Genomic DNA, 24528 nt, shown 5'->3' on the forward strand with positions numbered 1-24528 from the left:
TCCCCTGCCACGCCCACCAAGCCACACTACGCCCACCAAGCCAAGCCATGCCACGCCCACCAAGCCACACCCACAGAACCGGTAGTAAAAAAAAATTGAATCCCACTACTGGTAAAGACAATACCGAATGTAAACATATAGTATTTCCTTCCTTCCTTCCTTCCTTCCTTCCTTCCTTCCTTCCTTCCTTCCACTCCCTCCCTCCCTTCTCCTTCCTTCCTTCCTTCCTTCCTTCCTTCCTCCCTCCCTCCCTCCCTCCCTTCCTTCCTTCCTCCTCCTCCTCCTCCTCCTCTTGTTGGAAAAAAAATGGTAGGAAAAATCTATTTCTGAAATCCTAACCCACAAGTATTATTCTGCGATGGTTTTATAGAAATATTGAGAATGGTTGTAAAACACAGGGGGGAAAAAATAACCTCGTGACCATCCAGCCATATTACTCTACCATAGGATCCACATGGATAAGAATGCAACATATAAGTTATGCCCCTTTAGAAGCTTCTAAGCAGCATCAGGGGTACATCCAGTGGTAAGATTCAAGTAATTCAACAACCCCTGTTCTCTGCCCATATGATTTCTTCCAACAACCAGTTTGCCAAACTGCTCAGAAATTTAACAACCGGTTCTCCCGAAGTGGTGCAAACTGGCTGAATCTCACCACTGGGTACATCACTATGCCCTTGTGCCCCTCATTCATCTTTTGTGGTTTTCCAGGGATTTCTGCAGTATAGTTTTTCTAAAATTAGGCAAGTGGAGTTCCTTTATATAACTTGCCTCCATTTACCATAGACAAGAGCATGAATAGGCTGTGTTTCTTGACATTGCCAAATTGACATTGCACGTAAATGTGGGAAATTAAGGAATGATGTTTGAACAACTAAATCAGTCCTGCTTCTCCGCCACTGAGATATCTGTTGTAATTAACCCAATGGTCGAAGTAGTTACATCCTATCGAGTGCCTTGTTCAGCCTGTGATTTATTGGTGTATTCTCCAGTTTCTATCAGGCCAAAGAAACATTTAAAAAGGAACTGAAGATTGAAGGATTTCTGTACAGTGACTTATCCATACTAGCTTCTGATATCCCATATTTTCCACCAGAGGAAGAGGAAGAAAATTTGGAAGATGGGATTCACCTAGTGATCTGTGTCCATGGACTAGATGGTAAGACAACAACCCCACCCAACACACACAGAGACACACAAACGCATCTGCATGTGTGTATTTGTGTATGTGTGTGTGAAAGAGAGAGAGAGAGGGAGAGGGAGGGAGGGAGAGAGAGGGAGGGAGAGAGAGAGGGAAGAGAGACACAGAGGGAGGGAGGGAGAGGGAGAAGGAGGGAGGGAGAGAGGGAGGGAGGGAGAGGGAGGGAGAGAGAGAGAGAGAGGGAGATGGAGAGAGGGGGAGGGAGGGAGGGGGAGGGAGAGAGAGACAGAGAGGGAGGGAGGGAGAGTGGGAAAGAGAGGGAGAGAGGGAGAGAGAGAGGGAGGGAGAGAGAGGGAGAGGAAAAGGGAGGGAGGGAGGGAGAGAGAGAGGGAGAGAGAGGGAGGGAGAGGGAGAGAGGGAGATGGAGGGAGGGAGGGATATATTTATATGTTCCTACTGGTCCCCTCCCATGTCCTTTACTTTTATTGGTCGACATCAGCAATGCTGGGATCAGGCAAAAGGTCAGAACCATGCATACAGTCAGGATCATACGTTAAGTTGCAGTTCAGACAATTTATTATTCAAGCCTATACACAGGAATCTAGTCAATTAAAGTTCAGTCATTACACTGGCACCAGATAAGGGTCAATAGAATTCAACAGGGGTTCGATTTAGACCATTGATGGGAACATAGTGACTCTAGACTGATAACTCATTTAACTCCGCCCACCAACTCTGCCTGTTGTTTTCTACATCTGGTCCTTCATGTGCAAGCTGACCCCGTGATATTTGAGCATCTCAGCAACATGTCACCCACAGTCCACTGTAGTTCAAAAATTGTAAACATTGTTCCTTTAATTTTTGGCGAGTGGGGAGAGGTACCTTTTCATCTTCAAGTCAATTTTAAATTTTCATCTTCTGGCAATTGCTTGGAGAAGTCCCTTGCAGGTTTTCCAAAGGTGGTTTGTCATTGCCTCCTTCCTAAGGGAGGGAGGGAGGGAGGGAGGGACAGAGAGAGACAGAGAGAGAGAGACAGAGACAGAGAAAGACACAGACAGACAGAGAGAGACAGACATACACGCACACACACACACAGAGAGACAGAGACAGACAGAGACAGAGACAGACAGAGACAGAGACAGAGACAGAGAGACAGAGACACACACAGAGAGACAGAGAGATATAGAGACAAAGACAGAGAGACAGAGAGACACAAAGAGACACAGAGGGAGACGGAGAGAGAGAGAGAAAGAGAGAGATAGAGAGATAGAGACAGAGAGAGAGACAGAGAGAAAGACAGAGACACACACAGAGAGAGAGAGAGAGAGAGACAGAGAGACACAGAGAGAGAGACAGAGACACACACAGAGAGACAGAGAGAGATAGAGATAGAGACAAAGACACAGAGAAAGAGAGACACAAAGAGACACAGAGGGAGACAGAGAGAGAGAGAGAGAGAAAGACAGAGACTCACACAGAGAGAGAGAGAGACAGACAGACAGACAGACACAGAGAGACACAGAGAGAGAGAGAGACAGAGACAGAGAGACAGAGACAGAGACACACACACAGAGAGAGAGAGAGACAGAGAGAGACAGAGAGACAGAGACAGAGACAGAGACAGAGAGACACAGAAAGAGACTAGCCCAAGGTCACCCACCTAGCTTTAAGGTCTAGAATTTTTATTCTCCTGGTTTCTAGCTTGCTGCCTTAACACCGAACTGCCTCTCCATTTCCTTCATAAATACGAACTAGTAGATATACATAGAACAATGTATCTCTCCTATATTGTAAAGGATTCCAATCTTGACTATATAGAGGGACGCAAAGGTGTATCCAAAGGATAGTTGGATCCAAATCTTTAACTTTTTGGTTTTCCAGGTAACAGTGCAGATCTTCGGCTGGTAAAAACGTTCATCGAATTGGGCCTCCCTGGAGGGAAATTGGACTTCCTGATGTCAGAAAAGAACCAGGTATTTGATTCATCCTTTAGCAGTTTGTTTGGAAACTGGATGTCTGCATTTTCATCTTATAAAGAAGGGTTTAGTACAGGTGAAAAGTGAAATTGAATGGACATTGCCACAAAGGTCACAAATTACTTCTGCAAAAGCAAAATATTATTATGGCGTTAGTTTCCATTACAAAACATTTGAGATTTGTTATTCCTTCATTTCTGTTGGACAATTTGGGGGACGTGTTCGTTACATTTGGATGAATATCCAAATACTTACATATATTGTTACATGTATTGTTGTGACAAAATAAATAAATAAATAAAAATAAATATCATTACTGTCATTTCACAAGCATTTTCTCCTTCCTAATTCTTCGTTTTAAGTGCTTTTTTATTGCTTTTGTTAACGGTGGCAGCAACAGAATTGGTTTCATCAGCTATTCTTAGTTAAAGCTTAGTGAACTGCTCCAATCTTGATTGCAGAAAATATGATTTCTGTAACAGAGTTGTTAATGCCTGGAATGCACTACCTGACTCTGTGGTCTCTTCCCAAAATCCCCAAAGCTTTAACCAAAGACTATCTACTATTGACCTCACCCCATTCCTAAGAGGTCTGTAAGGGGCATGCATAAGAGCACCAGCGTGCCTACCGTTCCTGTCCTAATGTTCCCTTTGGTTGTATCCAATTTTTATGGTTATTTCATGCTTATACTTATATATATTGTTGTGTTTGACAAATAAATAAATAAATAAATAAATAAAAATAAAATAAATAAAATAAAATAAAATAAAATAAATAAAGCAGTACCATCATCCTAGAATATTCCCTTTCTTTCATAATATTCTAAAGAGCAAGATTCTGGCTTCCCTGCAGAATTTCGAAATACTCCAAAATAATGTACCTTTGAGAGCAATCAGAATCAGGTCTATTTTTTTTATTATTTTTTTGCCTCTCCAAATACTAAGACAAGAAACAAAATATTTTTTTTCTCTCTACATGCTGCCCTCTGGCTTCTGAAAATAGGCATCTACACATTTTGTCTGTGTCCTCTGTAATTCAGTGGATTCTTTCAAAATATCAGGGAAAAGGGGGGAAAAAATCAAAGGAAATAATTTATTATCAATTCAGGCAAAGCAGTGTGTGTGTGTGTGTGTGTGTGTGTGTGTGTAGGTCTTGGCATATTTGGGTCTTTTCCCATGTAAGGTTGAGAGTATCTTGGCGACGTTTCGACGAGGTCTCACTCTTATTTTTTGCTCGCACAAGCACAAAGCCGAAAGCACCAGCCTGAAGATGATGAGTGAGACCTCGTCGAAACGTCGTCAAGATACTCTCAACCTTACAAGGAAAAAGACCCAAATATGCCAAGACCTACATACCTGTACCCGTGAAAACCTACGAAAACACACACACACACACATATATATAAGGAGTCTTGGTTTAGTTTATGATCCTCTTTCGTGGAACAGAGGTCCTGAAAATTGGATATATAAATATTTTAAATAACCAATTAGGATGTCTGGTTTCTCTACAAAGAAGTTGCGTTTTGAGCTTTCATGTATCAGTCATGCTTCTTAGCATATTGGGTGTCTAGGGAAGATAAAGATAAATTTCTCTTTCAAACTGAGTTCAACTTCATTTCCTAGAAGACTTGGCAATCCTACAGAACTGATTTACTAATCTTGCCTTTCTGGGTAGTTGTGTAAAATTTTAAGAAATTCATCTTCAAAGTGATTTATACTTTAATCTCCAAATAAAATTGATTTCCCCAGTTAGATTCACAATACAGATTTGATAATATCAGAGGTATCCCCAGAAGATATTCGCACATTAGTTCCTTTAATTAATTGTATCTGCTCAATTCAACATTCCTTGGATGAGAACTACTGCGTCATTTACATGGCTTCCTGGAGGTAGCTGACCACCTCCTCCTCCTCCTCCTCCTCCTCCTCCTCCTCCTCCTCCTCCTCCTCCTCCTCCTCCTCCTCCTCCTCCTCCTCCTCCTCCTCTTCTTCTTCTTCTTCTTCTTCTTCTTCTTCTTCTTCTTCTTCTTCTTCTTCTTCTTCTTCTTCTTCTTCTTCTTCTTCTTCTTCTTCTTCTTCTTCTTCTCCTCCTCCTCCTCCTTTCCTCCTTCTCCTTCTCCTCCTCTTTCTCCTTCTCCTTTTACTCCATTTCCTTCTCCCCCCTCATCCTTCTTCTTTTCCTCTTTCTCCCTCCTCCTCCTCCTCCTTCTCATTCCTCTCCTTCTCCTCCTCTTCCTCCTTCTTCTCCTCCCCCTCCTCCTCTTCCTCCTCGTTAATTGTAATCTCAAAGCATATATGGTGTAATTTTATTTCTTTCAATTCTTGTCTTGGAAGCTTGTTTCTTCTTAACTGGGGAGACCCCAGCTTTGAGAAATATACTCCCTCTGACCCATTCTCTTTTCACAGACAGATACCTTTGCAGACTTTGATACCATGACGGATCGCTTGCTGGATGAAATCATTCAACATATTCAGCTATACAACTTATCAATATCACGTATCAGGTAAAAAAGGGCAAGAAGAAGGAAATGGGCTATGAGACTACACTGGGGTCCTTTCCTGATGTGAGAGACTGTGGGGAAGCTAGGAAAAGAATAAGAAAGCAGGAGGAAATGTTCATTTGGTCCTCCTGAATAGAAAGTCCCTTACCTCATGAATGTACTGCATCCAGTTTTGGTCACTACACTATAAAAAAGATGCTGAGACTCTAGAAAAAGTGCAGAGAAGAGCAATCAAGATGATTAGGGGACTGGAGACTGAAACGAATAAAGAACGGTTGCAGGAATTGGGCATGGCTAGTCTGGTGAAGAGAAGGACCAGGGGAGACAGGATATCTTCCAATACTTGAGGGGCTGCCACAGAGAGGAAGGGGTCAAGCTATTTTCCAAAGCACCTGAAGGCCAGACAAGGAATAATGGATGGAAAGTGACCAAGGAGAGATTCAACCTAGAAATGAGAAGGAACTTTCTTACAGTGAGAACAATCAACCCATGAAACAGAAGTTGCTTTCAGAAGTTGTGGGAGCTTCATCACTGGAGGCTTTCAAGAAGAGATTGGACTGCCATTTGTCAGAAATGGTGTAGAGTGTCCTGCTTGAGCGGGGGAGTTGGACTAGATGACCTATAAGGTCCCTTCCAACTCTGTTAATCTGATCTGAATCTGATCTGAATGGAAAATCAGTTCTGGTGGGCTAAAATATGGGAAAAGGCATTTTAAAGATACGAAGTTTTCTTAACAAACTGAGTATGACCGAGGCTGGGAAATTCCTATTGTAGTTACCAAGATTATTGATTGTTGAAGAGTGATGGTCTTGGTTTGAATTTGGTGCCTCAAGTCAACCTTGTCCCAAAGGTACTTTTTTTCCAAAAGGAAAAAGGAACTGGACTTTCTTGTTGTTGTTTTTTCCTTTGAAAATGTTTCACTTCTCATCCAAGAAGTTTCTTCAGTTCTTCAGATGTTCTTCTGAAAAAAAAACAAAAAACCAAGAAAATCCAGTTGCCTATTGGAAAAAAAGAAAAGAAAAGAAAAACCTTTGTGACAACCATGACCTGGATGATTGACAATCTCCATAGACATCAGGTCAGCCTGGATTCCTGGTTACTGAGGTTTTCTTGGGAATACTTTTAAAGTGGTTTGATGCTGCCTTCTTTTTATGACTTGAGGAACAGTGACCAGCCTAAAATCCCCCATCGGTCTTCATGCCTAAGGCCATGGTAGAAGTCACAGTCTTCCCATTTCTAGCCTGCTGCCTTTAATCATTACACCAATCTCCATTATGCAAAGACCCAGGCAGTGATGGGCTGCAACCGGTTTAACAACCAGTTTGGTGATTGCACACAGCTCAGCTGCTTACCTGATAAGGCAGCAGAAGTGGGTTTTAGCAGGTTCTGACCAGTTCTGGAGAACCGGTAGCGGAAATTTTGAGTAGTTCAGAGAACCAGTAGTTAAAAATTCTGACTGGCCCCACCCCTCATCTATTCTCTGTTTCCCGAGTCCCAACTGATAGGAGGAAATGGGGATTTTTGCAGTAACCTTCCCCTGGAGTGGAGTGGGAATGGAGATTTTACAGTACCCTTCCCCTGCCACGCCCACCAAGCCATGCCACACCCAGAAAGCCACACCCAGAGAACCGGTAGTAAAAAATTTTGAAACCCACCACTGTAAGGCAGCCCCGGTAAGTAGAACAGTGGAGGCATGAAAATCTGCTGAGCCAGAAAGAAGGCAATATATAGGACAGGATAGGGCATGGTTGGGTAAGCAGGGCCAGCTGATCATCAGAACTACCGGTTCGCCCGAACCAGTCTGAACCACTGGACCCAGGTCTCTGGAAAAGGCTGTAATGTTGGGAGAGGTGAAAGAAGATGACCAGCATCAAAATGGAGGAACTCAGATGCAGTGGTGAGGGATGCACCATTTGAGAACCCGAAAAACCACGTTAGGGACAGTTTGTTATGGAGAAAAATCTATCCATGTCATCACTAAGAGTTAACATTAACTTGATGGCACATAATCAAAATGCCTCTCTCTCTCTCCCCCACCTTCCCCTCCCTGTGTGTGAGTGTGTATGTGTAGAGAGAGATAGAAAAAAGAGATGGGGGGTAGAGAATGTTTAAATTACCATACTTTTCAGAGTATAAGATGCATTTTCCCCCACCCTTAAAGAGGATGGAAATGTCAGTGTGTCTTATTCAATGAATAAGGCCATTTTTTGCCTCCCAAAACCCCATTCTGCGCGTCCCGTTTTTGCAAAAAATGGGCCTGCTTTTCCCAAAAATGGGACACGCAGATGTTTTCGGAGGCCGGCAGAGTGCCCCTGGGGGCTGGGGAGGGCAAAATCCAGATGCAGAGAGCAGGGGTGAAATCCAGCAGGTTCTGACCAGTTCTGGAGAACCGGTAGCCGAAATTTTGAGTAGTTCGGAGAACCAGTAGTTAAAAATTCTGACTGGCCCCACCCCTCATCTATTCTCTGTTTCCCGAGTCCCAACTGATAGGAGGAAATGGGGATTTTTGCAGTAACCTTCCCCTGGAGTGGAGTGGGAATGGAGATTTTACAGTACCCTTCACCTGCCACGCCCACCAAGCCATGCCACACCCAGAAAGCCCCACCCACAGAACCGGTAGTAAAAAAATTTGAAACCCACCACTGTAAGGCAGCCCCGGTAAGTAGAACAGTGGAGGCATGAAAATCTGCTGAGCCAGAAAGAAGGCAATATATAGGACAGGATAGGGCATGGTTGGGTAAGCAGGGCCAGCTGATCATCGGAACTACCGGTTCGCCCGAACCAGTCTGAACCACTGGACCCAGGTCTCTGGAAAAGGCTGTAATGTTGGGAGAGGTGAAAGAAGATGACCAGCATCAAAATGGAGGAACTCAGATGCAGTGGTGAGGGATGCACCATTTGAGAACCCGAAAAACCACGTTAGGGACAGTTTGTTATGGAGAAAAATCTATCCATGTCATCACTAAGAGTTAACATTAACTTGATGGCACATAATCAAAATGCCTCTCTCTCTCTCCCCCACCTTCCCCTCCCTGTGTGTGAGTGTGTGTGTGTAGAGAGAGATAGAAAAAAGAGATGGGGGGTAGAGAATGTTTAAATTACCATACTTTTCAGAGTATAAGATGCATTTTCCCCCACCCCTAAAAGAGGATGGAAATGTCAGTGTGTCTTATTCAATGAATAAGGCCATTTTTTGCCTCCCGAAACCCCATTCTCCGCGTCCCGTTTTTGCAAAAAATGGGTCTGCTTTTCCCAAAAATGGGACACGCAGATGTTTTCGGAGGCCGGCAGAGTGCTCCTGGGGGCTGGGGAGGGCAAAATCCAGATGCAGAGAGCAGGGGTGAAATCCAGCAGGTTCTGACAGGTTCTGGAGAACCGGCAGTGGAAATTTTGAGCAGAACCTGTTGGATTTCAGAGAACCAGCAAATACCACCTCTAGCTGGCCCCAGAGTGGGGTGGGAATGGAGTTTTTGCAGTATCCTTCCCCTGCCATGCCCACCAAGCCAGGTCCACCAAGCCACACCACGCCCACTAAACCATGCCCACAGAACCGGTAGTAAAAAAATAATTGGATTTCACCACTGTCACGGAGGCCAAAAACTATTTTTTCCCCTTGTTTTCCTCTTCAAAATCTTGATGCATCTTATACTCTGGTGTGTCTCATAGTCTGAAGAATACGGTATGCAAAAACAAGTATAAATTGTATTGTTTGCATTTCTGTAGCTTCATCGGTCACTCGCTCGGTAACGTGATCATCCGATCAGTACTGACCCGGCCCAGGTTTCGCTATTACCTCAATAAGCTACACACCTTCCTGTCCCTCTCCGGACCTCACCTGGGAACACTGTACAACAACAGTACTTTGGTTAGTACAGGTAAGAGCCTCTGAAATCATCCATGGGCAGGGGCTGAAAGAAGAAATGGATGTGGATAGAGTAAAAGGAATGATAAAATAGACTAGACTAGACTAGACTAGACTAGACTAGACTAGACTAGACTAGACTAGACTAGACTAGACTAGAATAGAATAGAATAGAATAGAATAGAATAGAATAGAATAGAATTTTTTATTGGCCAAGTGTGATTGGACACACAAGGAATTTGTCTTGGTGCAAATGCTCTCACTGTACATAAAAGAAAAGATACCTTCATCAAGGTACAACATTTACAACACAAATGATGATCATAAGGTACAATTTAACACTTAATGATACAACACTTAATGATAATCATAGGGTACATATAAGCAATCAGGAACAGTCAATATCAGTATAAATCATAAGGATTACCAGCAACAAAGTTACAGTCATACAGTCATAAGTGGAAAGAGATTGGGGATGGGAACGATGAGAAGATTAATAGTAGTGCAGATTTAGTAAATAGTTTGACAGTGTTGAGGGAATTATTTGTTTAGCAGAGTGATGGCCTTCGGGAAAAACCTGTTCTTGTGTCTAGTTGTTCTGGTGTGCAGTGCTCTATAGCATCGTTTTGAGGGTAGGAGTTGAAACAGTTTATGTCCTGGATGTGAGGGATCTGTAAATATTTTCACGGCCCTCTTCTTGATTCATGCAGTATACAGGTTCTCAATGGAAGGCAGGTTGGTAACAATTATTTTTTCTGCAGTTCTAATTATCCTCTGAAGTCTGTGTCTTTCTTGTTGGGTTGCAGAACCAAACCAGATAGTTATAGAGGTGCAAATGGCAGACTCAATAATTCCTCCATAGAACTGGATCAGCAGCTCCTTGGGCAGTTTGAGCTTGATTAGTTGATAGCCATGTGTCATAGATATTATGATGTTGAATTCTCAGGCATCTCTCTTAATTGTGTGTGGTTCTTTTCCAAGCATGATTTTCAAAGAGCGTCCTTAAGAAGATCGGTTGAGAAGACAAGAATTTCAGGACCCAGATTCTTTCTCATATAAACATATACCGTATTTTTCAGAGTATAAGATGCACTTTTCCCTCCCTGAAAGAGGGTGGAAATTTGGGTGCATCTTATACACCGAATGTAGCCAAAAACATGAGGCATGGAGGAGGCGATGGTTTGTGGCAATCCCTGAAGCCTAGAACAGCTGATTGGGGGTATTCTGGGAGGCTAATCCACCCGCCAATCAGCTACTCATGCTGAATCAGGCTACAATAATGTGCTGAAGCTGACCTGCAGCTATTTTCTACAAGGACTGTCAGAGTTTGCAGCAGCAATCCCATCCAGAAAGCACCCACGAGTAACTGATTTAACAGGATTCAATAACTTCTCTTTATTTATAATATAAAGTAAATATACAATACCAAAAGCAAGTTTTCAAACACAAGCAAACACAAGCAGAGGAGAGGAGTTTCAGTTTTAGCTTCAGAGATAAGCGCACCATGCAGCGTTAGAACAGTTGAGCTAAGCCACGCCCAGGCTCCTTGCTGTCTCCTTCCTTGTTACTCACACAGGAAATACTGTTTCAGTTTCCAAATATCCCTCAACTCTCTAACACACTGAAAGGACGCTAGCCAGATGAATACCGATGGATGCTGGCAGGCAGAGGCAGATTTTTTTTCCTCTTATTTCCTTCCCAAAATCTAAGGTGCATTTTATACTCTGGAGCACTCCAAAAAATATGGGGTGCATCTCTTGTTATAGTTGGATGCAGAATTCTTGGCAGGTGAAATGGGTAAATACTTAAGTCCATATAATGAGAGCTAACATCCTCTGTGCTATCAATCAACGAAGGATATCAAACTGCAAATAAATAAGGATTACTAGATGGGTAGGAAGCGGAGGCTTGGCCCCTTTCTTCCGTAGCTCTCGTTAGTCAAGCTGCTTTTTTAAAAGCAATAAATAAAGCATTTCCTAACAAGATTTACAGAAACAAAAAAGAGAAAATACAAATAAAAACTAACAAAGTGGCCTTTTGGGACCACTTTGGCCTTTACTTTACACATATTTACACACACAACTATTACACAGAGAGAGGTGTGAGGACTCAGGGGTAAAGATGCTGGGTTTGTCAACTGGAAAGCTGGCAGCCCCGGTTTGAGACCCGAGTGCCACACGACAGGGTGAACTCCCATCCTCACTCCAGCTCCTGCCAACCTAGCCGTTCCAAAGCATGCAAATGCAAGTAGATAAATAGGTACCGCTTTGGTGGGAAGGTAACAGTGCTCAGTGACATCGTGCTGGCGACATGACCATGGAAATGTCTTCAGATAGTGCTACTCATTGGCCTTGAAATGGAGATGAACACTGCCCCCTATACTCGCCAATTACTAGCGGAGTATATCTGCAGGGACTCCTTTTAATTTTAGCCAAAATATCATTTTGCACATGCATAGAGTCACCCTGCCACCCCTCCAAAAGGAGGGCAAAAACATAGTTATAAAAACTGTCCTTATAAACATTGTTTGATCTCTATCAATCATTTGTGAGTATGTGAAATGCAGATAACAAAATCCCCATCTTCCTGAGTGCATAATCAGATTTTTTTAAAAAATGAATCCACACTAATTGGTCTGATGGTTGTTCTTCTTGCAAATCAATTCTCTCTTTTTTTTCTCTCTCTCTCTCCCTAGGTTTGTGGCTGATGCAAAAGCTGAAGAAGTCTGGCTCCCTTTTGCAGCTGACTTTCAGGGACAATGCCGATTTGCGAAAGTGTTTCCTTTACCAGCTTAGCCAAAAAACAGGTGGGTTATTTATTTTTGGAACAGGTAAGAATGTACCATGCCTGACATGTCTTTTGATAGAAAGACACCAACTACATGGGAAAATAGTTCTTGTGTAACAAGAACAACAGCACTAAAAAAAAAGTGACTTATGACCATATGAGCCCCTGTGGCTCAGACTGCTAAGACAGTCTGTTATTAACAGCAGCTGCTTGCAATTACTGCAAGTTCAAGTCCCACCAGGCCCAAGGTTGACTCAGCCTTCCATCCTTTATAAGGTAGGTAAAATGAGGACCCAGATTGTTGGGGGCAATAAGTTGACTTTGTATATAAATATACAAATAGGATGAAGACTATTGCTTAACATAGTGTAAGCCACCCTGAGTCTTCGGAGAAGGGCAGGATATAAATGCAAATAATAATAATAATACAAATTTGTCACACTTATGGCCATCACAACATTCCCTCCCTTGTCCACATGTGAACAAAATTATGATGCTTGGCAACTGACTCGGATTTTATGACCGTGGTAGTGTCCTGGGATCAAGCGATCCGCTTTTGTAACATTCCGACAAGCAATTAGTCAATGGGGAAACCAGCTTCACTTACCAACCGGGTTCCCTAACTGAACAACTGTCATGATTCACTTAGCAACCGTGGTAAGAATGGTCGTAAAATGGGGGCAAAACTTGCTTAACAAATGTCTCACTTAGCAACAGAAATGTTGGGTTCAATTGTGATAGAGGAATTCCTATAGATCTCTTACTACGTGATATTCCAAGATTATCGTGCGATAGGAAGAATCTAACACCAATTTTACTCATGTCTTTTGATGTTGGGGTTAAGTCCTCAACTTTCTAATCTGAAGAGATCTGCCATAAATCTCTCTTTCTCTCTCTTTCTCTCTCTCTCTCTTTTCTCTCTCTGTTTCTCTCTCTTCTCTATCTCTTTGTTTCTCTCTCCCTCTCTGTTTCTCTCTCTCTCTGTTTCTCTCTCTCTCTCTCTCTTTTCTCTCTCTCGCTTTCTGTTTCCCTTTGTCTCTGTTTCTCTCTCTCTCCCTTTGTCTTTCCCTGTTTCTCTCTCTGTTTTTCTCTCTGTTTCTCTCTTTTTTCTCTCTTTCTCTTTCTCTCTCTCTCTCTATGTGTTTCCCTTTCTCTCTCTTTCTCTCCCTCTTTGTCTCGCTCCCTCCCTGTCTCTGTTTTTCTTTTTCTCTCTCTCTCTCTCTCTCTCTCTCACACACACACACACACACACATTTGTCTCTCTCTCTGTCTCTCTCTGTGTGTTTCTCTCTCTCTCTCTCTCTCTCTCTCTCTCTGTCTCTCTTTCTCTCTCTCTGTTTGTCTCTCTCTCTCTTTTGCAGGTCTTCAGTATTTCAAAAATGTGGTCCTTGTTGCTTCTCCCCAGGATCGCTATGTGCCGTTTCATTCTGCAAGAATCGAAATGTGCAAATCCGCCTTGAAAGACAGGCATACAGGTGAGAATCTCCTTGAATTGAGGTATCCACCGCATTCATTTCAAATTTCTAAGACTCTTTTATCTCCCTAAAACAAGACGGAGTGACATCAGGGAGGGGTTAGGGCTAGGGCTGGCATTTGGAAAGGCTAAGCGTAATTTTCAAGAATAAAATCCCCCTGTTCCTGAAGAGAAAAGTTTTTTTTTTTTTATTTATTTATTTATTTATTTATTTATTTATTTATTTATTTATTTATTTATTTATTTATTTATTCATATTTTTATAACGCCCTTCTCCGAAGACTCAGGGCGGTGTACAGCCAATAAAACGACAAAAATCCTAACAAATTAAAATACTATATCAAGTTTAAAAAACTGATTCAATCGCTGTATACTTAAAATATTAGCTAAAATTTTTATCAAAACTAAAACCGTAATAAAACCCTATTAAAACCCACTAAAACCCCCCATACTAAAATCCATCAGGCCAGCCCCGCTTGGTGAAAAAAGAAAGTCTTGAGCTCGCGTTTAAAGGTCCGGAGATCAGGGAGGAGACGGAGTCCCACCGGCAGCTCATTCCATAGAGCTGGGCCCCCCACAGAGAATGCTCTTCCCCTGGGGGCCGCCGGTCGACATTGACTAGCCAACGGCACCCTAAGAAGACCCTCCCTGTGAGCGCCAAGACTGACGTGCGGACAATGGGAGGTAACTCCCATTTTGATCCGTGTTTGCTACCTGCTCTAATCTATGCTGGTGAAACATGGACGCTAACCTCACAATTGCTACAAAAGGTACAAGTCGTGCAAAGAGCCATAGAAAGATCCATGCTCGGCATCACATCATAGCATTCGGTTATGATGTGACCCATCCTTGTTTTTCCTTCATTTTCAGAATATGCATATGGGTCTCCAATCACATTTTTTTTCTCCTTAAAGTTCTCTTGAAGGATATAGAGCAGGGGTGTCAAACTCGATTTCATTGAGGGCTGCATCAAGGTTATGTTTGACTTTGGGGGCCGGGTGGGTGTGAACAGGGTGGGCATGGCCAGCTTGACGGCACTCATGTCGAGGATGTCTGTAGTGGCCTAAGTATTCTGTCAGCGAAAATGGTTTCCCAGGCAGCTGCTGCACACTGCTGGTTCATACCTAAATGGTGGTCCACTAGATCCCTCTCACAGTTAGAATAGAATAGAATAACTTATTTGCTCAACTACTGTTGAGCAAGGTACCACATATATGGTACCTGTGCATTTTGTTTATTTTTGCCTAAGTAAGTGTTTGTCAGCCTGCCCCAGATCAGTGTTTGAGAAAATAAAAACCCAACTCCATCATGTTGAAGAAATTGGTAATTTATATCAGACAAGTCTGGATGCGGCAAAAGCAAAGCTGGAACTGGAAGTAAATCAAAACCACAGAGTCATATTCTCTTCTGAACCCTCCCCCTACTAGAGGTCAATACAGTAATAGTCCAATGTCTTCTTCCTCCTCAGCCACGTGTAGTTTCACTTCCGATATTCTCCCTCTGTCAATCTTCTGGATGGAATGTGGAGTCAGCAGCTGCCGTTACATTCACGCGCCAAAACAATTCAAACATCTATTTTCAAAAAGGCTTCTCTCTCTCTCTCTCTCTCTCTCTCTCTCTCTCTCTGTCTCTCTTTCTCTCTCTCTCTGTTTGTCTCTCTCTCTCTTTTGCAGGTCTTCAGTATTTCAAAAATGTGGTCCTTGTTGCTTCTCCCCAGGATCGCTATGTGCCGTTTCATTCTGCAAGAATCGAAATGTGCAAATCCGCCTTGAAAGACAGGCATACAGGTGAGAATCTCCTTGAATTGAGGTATCCACCGCATTCATTTCAAATTTCTAAGACTCTTTTATCTCCCTAAAACAAGACGGAGTGACATCAGGGAGGGGTTAGGGCTAGGGCTGGCATTTGGAAAGGCTAAGCGTAATTTTCAAGAATAAAATCCCCCTGTTCCTGAAGAGAAAAGTTTTTATTTATTTATTTATTTATTTATTTATTTATTTATTTATTTATTTATTTATTTATTTATTTATTTATTCATATTTTTATAACGCCCTTCTCCGAAGACTCAGGGCGGTGTACAGCCAATAAAACGACAAAAATCCTAACAAATTAAAATACTATATCAAGTTTAAAAAACTGATTCAATCGCTGTATACTTAAAATATTAGCTAAAATTTTTATCAAAACTAAAACCGTAATAAAACCCTATTAAAACCCACTAAAACCCCCCATACTAAAATCCATCAGGCCAGCCCCGCTTGGTGAAAAAAGAAAGTCTTGAGCTCGCGTTTAAAGGTCCGGAGATCAGGGAGGAGACGGAGTCCCACCGGCAGCTCATTCCATAGAGCTGGGCCCCCCACAGAGAATGCTCTTCCCCTGGGGGCCGCCGGTCGACATTGACTAGCCAACGGCACCCTAAGAAGACCCTCCCTGTGAGCGCGCACTGGACGTACCGGACAATGGGAGGTAACTCCCATTTTGATCCGTGTTTGCTACCTGCTCTAATCTATGCTGGTGAAACATGGACGCTAACCTCACAATTGCTACAAAAGGTACAAGTCGTGCAAAGAGCCATAGAAAGATCCATGCTCGGCATCACATCATAGCATTCGGTTATGATGTGACCCATCCTTGTTTTTCCTTCATTTTCAGAATATGCATATGGGTCTCCAATCACATTTTTTTTCTCCTTAAAGTTCTCTTGAAGGATATAGAGCAGGGGTGTCAAACTCGATTTCATTGAGGGCTGCATCAAGGTTATGTTTGACTTTGGGGGCCGGGTGGGTGTGAACAGGGTGGGCATGGCCAGCTTGACGGCACTCATGTCGAGGATGTCTGTAGTGGCCTAAGTATTCTGTCAGCGAAAATGGTTTCCCAGGCAGCTGCTGCACACTGCTGGTTCATACCTAAATGGTGGTCCACTAGATCCCTCTCACAGTTAGAATAGAATAGAATAACTTATTTGCTCAACTACTGTTGAGCAAGGTACCACATATATGGTACCTGTGCATTTTGTTTATTTTTGCCTAAGTAAGTGTTTGTCAGCCTGCCCCAGATCAGTGTTTGAGAAAATAAAAACCCAACTCCATCATGTTGAAGAAATTGGTAATTTATATCAGACAAGTCTGGATGCGGCAAAAGCAAAGCTGGAACTGGAAGTAAATCAAAACCACAGAGTCATATTCTCTTCTGAACCCTCCCCCTACTAGAGGTCAATACAGTAATAGTCCAATGTCTTCTTCCTCCTCAGCCACGTGTAGTTTCACTTCCGATATTCTCCCTCTGTCAATCTTCTGGATGGAATGTGGAGTCAGCAGCTGCCGTTACATTCACGCGCCAAAACAATTCAAACATCTATTTTTAAAAAAAGGCTTCTCCTCTCTCCCACACATGCAATGTCAGCCGATGCTGGGAACAGTGAAAACCTCCCCCCTCCTCCATAAAGCATGTAAGACATTCAGTAGAGCAAACTTTTAACAAGGTAATAAAACAGTCAGATAATCTAGTAGGAGAAATACACTAAATTAAAGCGGAGGCTGACAGTGTTACTGCTATTGCTATGGTGTAAGTTCTACTACCTTGAGCAGGTTTCCTTCCATTGAGGACTTGTATACTGCATGAATCAAGAAGAGGGCCATGAAAATATTTATAGATCCCTCACATCCTGGACATAAACTGTTTCAACTCCTACCCTCAAAACGACGCTATAGAGCACTGCACACCAGAACAACTAGTCACAAGAACAGGTTTTTCCCGAAGGCCATCACTCTGCTAAACAAATAATTCCCTCAACACTGTCAAACTATTTACTAAATCTGCACTACTATTAATCTTCTCATCGTTCCCATCACCAATCTCTTTCCACTTATGACTGTATGACTGTAACTTTGTTGCTGGTAATCCTTATGATTTATATTGATATATTGACCATCAATTGTGTTGTAAATGTTGTACCTTGATGAAGGTATCTTTTCTTTTATGTACACTGAGAGCATATGCACCAAGACAAATTCCTTGTGTGTCCAATCACACTTGGCCAATAAAAAAATCTATTCTATTCTGTTCTGTTCTGTTCTGTTCTGTTCTGTTCTGTTCTGTTCTGTTCTGTTCTGTTCTGTTCTGTTCTATCCTATCCTATCCTATTCTATTCTATTCTAGGTGGGTAGATTAGAAGATCTCCCAAGTCCCTTCCAGCCCTATGAGTCTATATTCTATGATATTGCCCGATACATGACGATGACATGCATATTTTTTTTTCAATTTTCCCAGGTCCTGTTTATGCTGAGATGATTAACAACCTTCTCCAGCCGGTCGTGGGAGCAAAGGACTGCACTTTAATCCGTCACAATGTATTCCACGCCTTGCCAAACACAGCTAATACGCTGATTGGGCGAGCTGCTCACATAGCCGTGCTGGATTCTGAACTGTTCCTGGAAAAATTCTTTCTCGTGGCAGGACTCAACTATTTTAAATAGGACCGGGAGCCTCAGGGGAGCACAGGGCGCTTTGCAGAAAATGGCAACTGTTTCTGAATCAAGGGAGTGCTATATTAACAGGAGAAGAAGAAGAAAAAAACAAAAACGGCATGGGCTAATGGTGACATACATACTCGTACCCTATTTATGTGAGGGAAAGAATCAAGTGCTTCAGTTATTAAGCATTCAAAGGGCCAACTCTTGGTGCTTTTGAGCAGGGGTCTCCAACCTCGGTCCCTTTAAGACTTGTGGACTTCAACTCCCAGAGTCCCTCAGCCAGCAAAGCTGGCTGAGGAACTCTGGGAGTTGAAGTCCACAAGTCTTAAAGGGACCGAGGTTGGAGAATCCTGCTTTTGAGAAGATGGAAACATCTCCACATTCAGTTTCTTTGTCCTTTCTCTCTTTGGTCATCTGTAATTGTCATCTTCCAATGTCGGGAGTCGGATTCCAGATCTGCCTCTTTATATCTGTGATGGGATCAGTAATTTTTTTCCCCCTTGTCTCCTTCATTAGAAAACCCTCTAAGATTATGCCACCTTAGTTGAACTAATGTTGAGTGCTGAATAGGCTTGCCGTTTCATTGTGTAGGTTAACACATGACGATGGAAACAACCACGAAACTCTGGTAAAGCCAAAGCTCAGTACAATCTAGTTGTACATCGTCGTATAACATGGTACAGACACTTGATCATGTCCTGAATTTTAAGAGTAAGGGGCCAGAACAGAACAGAATGGAAAGCAGAGTTGGAAGGGTCCTTGGAGGTCTTCTAGTCGAACCCCCTGCTCAAGCAGGAAACCCCATACCGTTTCAGACGAATGGTTGTCCAATCTCTTCTTAAAAATTTCCAGTGTTAGAGCATTTACAACTTCTGGAGGCCATTTGTTCCACTTATTAATTGTTCTCACGTCAGGAAATTTCTCCTTAGTTCTAAGTTGCTTCTCTCCTTGATTAGTTTCCACCCATTGCTTCTTGTTCTACCCTCAGGTGCTTTGGAGAATAAGTTGATGCTTTCTTCTTTGTGGCATCCCGTGAGATATTGATGTTGGAGCATCTGCAACTTCTGGAGAAAAGTTGTTCCACCAGTTAATTGCTCTAACTAGTCAGGAAATTTCTCAGAAAATTCTAGGTTGCTTGATTACTTTCCATATATTCCATATATCGGTAAATGCAAGCTGCTATGAGTTTCCCTGAATGGAGTGGCATCGAAGCCAAAAGATTTGTTCAACTGATTAATTGTTCTAACTGTCAGGAAATTTCTCCTTAGTTCTAGGTTGCTTCTCTCCCCTGATTAGTTTCCACCCATTGCTTCTTGTCCTGCCTTCAAGTGCTTTGGAGAATAGCTTGACTCCCTCTTCTTTGTGGCAGCCCCTGAGACATCAGAACAGTGCTATCATATCACCCCTATAACTTCTTTTCATTAAACTAGACAAAGTTTGAAGGTATTCAAGATTCAAGCAAACTCATTAAATAATGCAGTGTGTCCACCAACATTGTAGGTTGACAAAATTTTCTTTTTATTTATTTATTTAATATATAAAAGACAAAGAAAAACAGAAATAGGAAATGAGGGGAAGGAAAAAGAAAATGTAAGGTACGCGGGGAAAAAAGAAAGACGAGGCATTGACCTTTGACTGTTTTTAGCATAGCACAATACGAGTTTTATCTCAGAATTTAAAGAATGAAGAAAATGTAGCCTCTGTTACCTGAAGGGCAGGAACTAATGTTGGATGATACTAAAAATGGTGTCCTCAGATACAAAAGCCTTTTTTTAAGGCAGCATGGCCTAATTCTCCCATTTGCCTTCTCTGAAAATTGTAGAATTGTAGAGCTAGTGTAGAAAAGACAGTCACAGCAGAGGGTAGAACCTAGCTAATTGTGGAACTGGAAAAAGCCTACGCAAAGTGAGGTTGAATAATATTTCAATGATAAACCATCAGAAAATCCCAGAGCTGTAAAATAAATACATACCATATTTTTCGGACTATAAGACGCACCAGAGTATAATATGCACCAAGATTTCAAAGAGGAAAACAAGAAAAAAAATAGTTTTTGCCCTCCCCTGCCCCCAGGAGCACTCTGCAGGCTTCCCAAATCCTCTGGGTGTCCCATTTTTGTGAAAAACGGGTCCGTTTTCAGGATTGGTTTCAGGAGGTCAAAAATGGCCGTATTCAGTCTATAACAGGGGTCTCCAACCTTGGTCCCTTTAAGACTTGTGGACTTCAACTCCCAGAGTTCCTCAGCCATCTTTGCTGGCTCTGGGAGTTGCAGTCCACAAGTCTTAAAGGGACCAAGGTTGGAGACCCCTAGTCTATAAGATGCACCAACATTTCCACCCTCTTTTAGGAAGGGGCAAGTGTATCTTATACTCGAAAGTACAGTATTTCAAAAAAAGGCAACTGCATCCATAATGCCGCAAGGAAAATAACAAAGATTTCTCTGTGTTGTTGCTGTGAGTTGAGCTTGACTTAAGATAGCCTTTTCCCTTTTTAAAAAAAGAACAAGTATATGTTTGAGTGAGCAATGAAGATAAAGCTTGGATAGAATATACAGATGGCTTGATTAAGGCAGATACTCTTTATGGTTGTGTTCATACAACCCAAATCTGGCTGCTTCATTCTCAAAGGAAAGTGTTATCCTGCCAGTAATTACTAACCTCTTGGCTTGACCAGAGTATCATGTTTGCATAAATCTAAGGGAGAGCAAATCATGTAACCAGTTGGCCTGTAAAGAATAATTGGTCTCTGTAGGAGATGTCTAAGCTGAGTCAAAGGAGGTGTCAAACACATCATCAGTTGTGAGTCCCTGCGTGCCCATAACAGAGCTAAGTCCAGCCCACCTTGAATGCTTTTTTTATTTCCTGCTTATTTCCCTTGACCATTAGTAGCTCAGATTCTTGTAGAGAGCTTAAGCTTGCAATAAATCTTTATACTCATTGAGCTGCTGATTCTCCTGATCGCCCCAGTGCTTGACAGACTCCACAAACACTTCAGTTCTTTGCACTATTCTCCTCTAGAGACAAATATGCTGGACCCATGGATGACCAATTGTGTGTTGATATCACAATACAACTTTGCAAGAAGGAGAAACACTTGTTTCGCTTACAGGTAGCCCTTGACTTATAACCAGGGGTGGGCTGCCAGGGGTGGGCTGCTAGGAGTTCACAAAGGTTCGTGAGAACCGCTAGCTTAGATTCTGTGCAGTTTGGAGAACCCCTAAATCCCTTTCATGGCTGGCCCCGCCCACTTCTCCCTGCCCCTCCCAGGAGCTCCACGCAGCCCATTTTGGATGCAGGTAAGTGCAGGGTGCGCATGGAGGCTTGGGGAGGGCGAAAAACAGGCCTACTAGAAGTTTGGGAAGGCCATTTCCGGCCTTCAGATTGCCTCCAGAGCCTGGGGAGGCCATTTTTGCCCTCCCAGAGGCTCGAGGAAAGCCTCCAGAGTCCGGGGAGGGCAAAAACACCCCTCCCTGTCATGGTGCAGGAAGGTGACTAGGCCACACCCATCGTGGCCACGCCCACCCAGAAACCTGGCAGAGAACCCCTTGCTAAAATTTTTGAAACCCTCTCCTGCTTACAACCATTTTTATAGTGATCTTCTGTGACAGTGAAGTACAGAACGGCACTGAAAAAATTATGACTAGCTTTCGAACTTAATGATCTTTGCAGCATCCCCACCATCACATGATCAAAATTTAGATATTGGGCAATGGCCACGTGGTTTATGATAGTTGACTGTCCTGGAGTCATGTGATCACCTTTTGCAACCTTCTGAAAAGCAAAGTCATTGTTGAAGCCAGATTCGCTTTAACAACCGTGTTACGAACTTAACAACTGCTGCGCTTCACTTAACGACTGGAAGAAGAAAGGTCTTGGGATGGTGCAAAACTCATTTGACGCCTGGCTTGCTTTCGCAGTGGAAATGTTGAGATCAATTGTGATCGCAATTCAAGGACCACCTGTATTTAACCCTTTTCACTTATTCTGGACGTGGCTACTCCCTTGACCTCGTCGTCTAATATAGTGTCTTTGAACTTCTCCGAACAGAGTAGAGAAAAACAGAGATCTTTTCATTAGCGTCTGTTCTCATTTGCTACAGTTTGCTTTTGGCTGTTTGTGATACCCGTTCATATTCTGTTGCCCTATTAATTAATTATGTATGTGGTATTTTCTCGGTTCGTACCGGTTCATACGAACCGGTAGCAGGAATTGCAGGTGGTCCCGCCTAGTGTAATGTCATCCTATCCAGCCACGTTTTTGAGGCTGGTCACATTCACGGAAGGCATGCATGCGAGCAGAGGGCATGGGGGTGTTGTGCCTCGTCCGCTTTCCCCGCAGCCGGGGCCTTCTTATCTGCTTCTGAACACTGAGGAATGTCCTAGCATGCCTCCCGGCCCTAGCCCTGGCTCCATGCCCAGACAGGCTGAGGAAGAAGAAGCGCCTCCAGCCCCCAGCCCTGGCTCCATGCCCAGGCAAACGGAGCAACTGGACCCCTCCCCCTCCCCCACAGCATGTGAGCCTGAGGAAGGTCAATTACCAACAGCTGCAGACTGGAGTGATCCTCGCTTCAGGAGAATTGATAAGCGGTGTCAACAGAAGGAAGGGAGGGGCAGGCCGGGATAAGTGCTGAGTCATGGAGCCACACCCCATGGCCTATATAAAGGATCTGCTTTCTGGCATTCTCTGAGTCAGGCAAAGTCTACCTTATCTTGCTGAAATCGCTTTCTGGTCTCCTGCCTGCCTTGAGAACTTTGCTAGGACTTTGGCAGAGCTGCAGAGGCACGCCTGATTCGGATTTCCCTGACCTGGCCGTCAGCGGAGGAGTGGGACACGACAGGGGGAAGGCCAGGCACATGCGCGGAAGGTGAACATGTGAAGTGAGCATGTGCACGCGGGGTGAACCAGTGGTAAGAATACGGGAACCCCACCACTGTATGTGACATGCACAGTGCATTCCTTCAATTCTACATAGAGTTATTCAGAGCATCGTTCAGCGATCACAGCCTTGATAGATTCAGAAGTTTCTCTTTTCATTGCATGATGTGGGACAGCAGAACACATCATTGTGTGTGTGTGTGTATTAGACCCACGTCCATGAACTATCAGTCCAGAACGGTGTGACAGTCCACAAAATGTGCCCTATATTAAATCATGTTCAAACTAACACACATTGCATAGTCTTAATATGTTGATATCTTCAAGTCTTTAAAAAGTTGTCAGATTGTATACCCACTCAGTATTTACTGGTCCCATTATCCTGACCACAGATAATTCTCTGAAACGTATGGCAACCATCTACTAACATCAGCAAAAGCTAGTATTTGTAAAAAGTTTCCTATTGATCCTAAATGGATCTTCTTTCTTTGCAGCCAAGAAAAATCCATGGATCTCGGCCATTATCTGCCAAATCCAGAAATTCCCTGTGGGCCATTTGCAGGTCTCTCTTCTTTCTTAAGAACGGATGTGGATTCCATCTTCACAAATGCTGCCACAATTGTGTTAAATTTATAGGCAATAATAATAATCTGGTCTGCTGAAAATTTTCAGCTAACAGATTTTGTTTCTTTCCCTCTTTGTTTTTTTTGTTGTTGTTTTTTAAAACTGGGACGCTGTCTTTGTAAAGACTATTCTATAATCCTGTCTTACATGAAGAAATAAACAATATTTATGCTAATCTACTTGTACAAAAACCTTACAAAATACCTGCCTTGTACAGAAAAAAAACACCTTCTAAAACTGTTGGAACACTTGCTAAGACATTATATGGCCTCCTTTGAAAAGGCTTTTAAGATGTCTCTTTCTGTGTAAATATGACCTTGTTAATTTCTGTTGAGCTCAAATGTTGGGGAAGCATTTACTGTATCTATGTCCTTGGATGTCTTCATCAACTTCTGATTTCTCTGATCCTGTTTTCTCTCTCTCTCTCTCTCTCTCTCTCTCTCTCTCTCTCTCTCTCTCTCTCTCTCTCTCTCTCTCTCTCTCTCTCTCTCTTTCTTTTTCTTTCTTTCTTTCTTTCCTTCCTTCCTTCCTCCCTCCCTCCCTCCCTCTTTCTTTCTTTCTTTCTTTCTTTCTTTCTTTCTTTCTTTCTTTCTTTCTTTCTTTCTTTCTTTCTTTCTTCAAACTGTATAATTCAAGTTGGGGAAAAATTCTATAAATAATGTGGATAACTATTTTAAGCTTTCAGATTGACCTGGCTGCAACTGAAGCCGATAAAACATATTATATATTACATTGAATGTAGGAAAATTAGAGAAACATGTGTCCTTGTAGCTCTGTGAGCCTGGCTGTTTTCTTGCAGACTTTTCATTACCAAACTA

The 24528-nt window shown here is 42.7% G+C and overlaps 1 protein-coding gene across 1 annotated transcript in view; it reads left to right on the forward strand.

The window, feature by feature from the left end:
* FAM135B (family with sequence similarity 135 member B) overlaps positions 1–18215 on the forward strand; it is a 125736-nt gene extending 107521 nt beyond the window's left edge. The window contains exons 13-19 of the mRNA XM_058176263.1: positions 993–1159; positions 3023–3114; positions 5523–5620; positions 9341–9492; positions 12175–12285; positions 13628–13741; positions 18010–18215. Of these exons, the coding sequence (XP_058032246.1) occupies positions 993–1159; positions 3023–3114; positions 5523–5620; positions 9341–9492; positions 12175–12285; positions 13628–13741; positions 18010–18215 (940 nt within the window). The remainder of the gene's footprint in view (positions 1–992; positions 1160–3022; positions 3115–5522; positions 5621–9340; positions 9493–12174; positions 12286–13627; positions 13742–18009) is intronic.
* Positions 18216–24528: the final 6313 nt, after the last annotated feature.

This window comes from Ahaetulla prasina, chromosome 3, assembly GCF_028640845.1.
Source record: "Ahaetulla prasina isolate Xishuangbanna chromosome 3, ASM2864084v1, whole genome shotgun sequence".
Taxonomy (NCBI): Eukaryota; Metazoa; Chordata; class Lepidosauria; order Squamata; family Colubridae; genus Ahaetulla; species Ahaetulla prasina.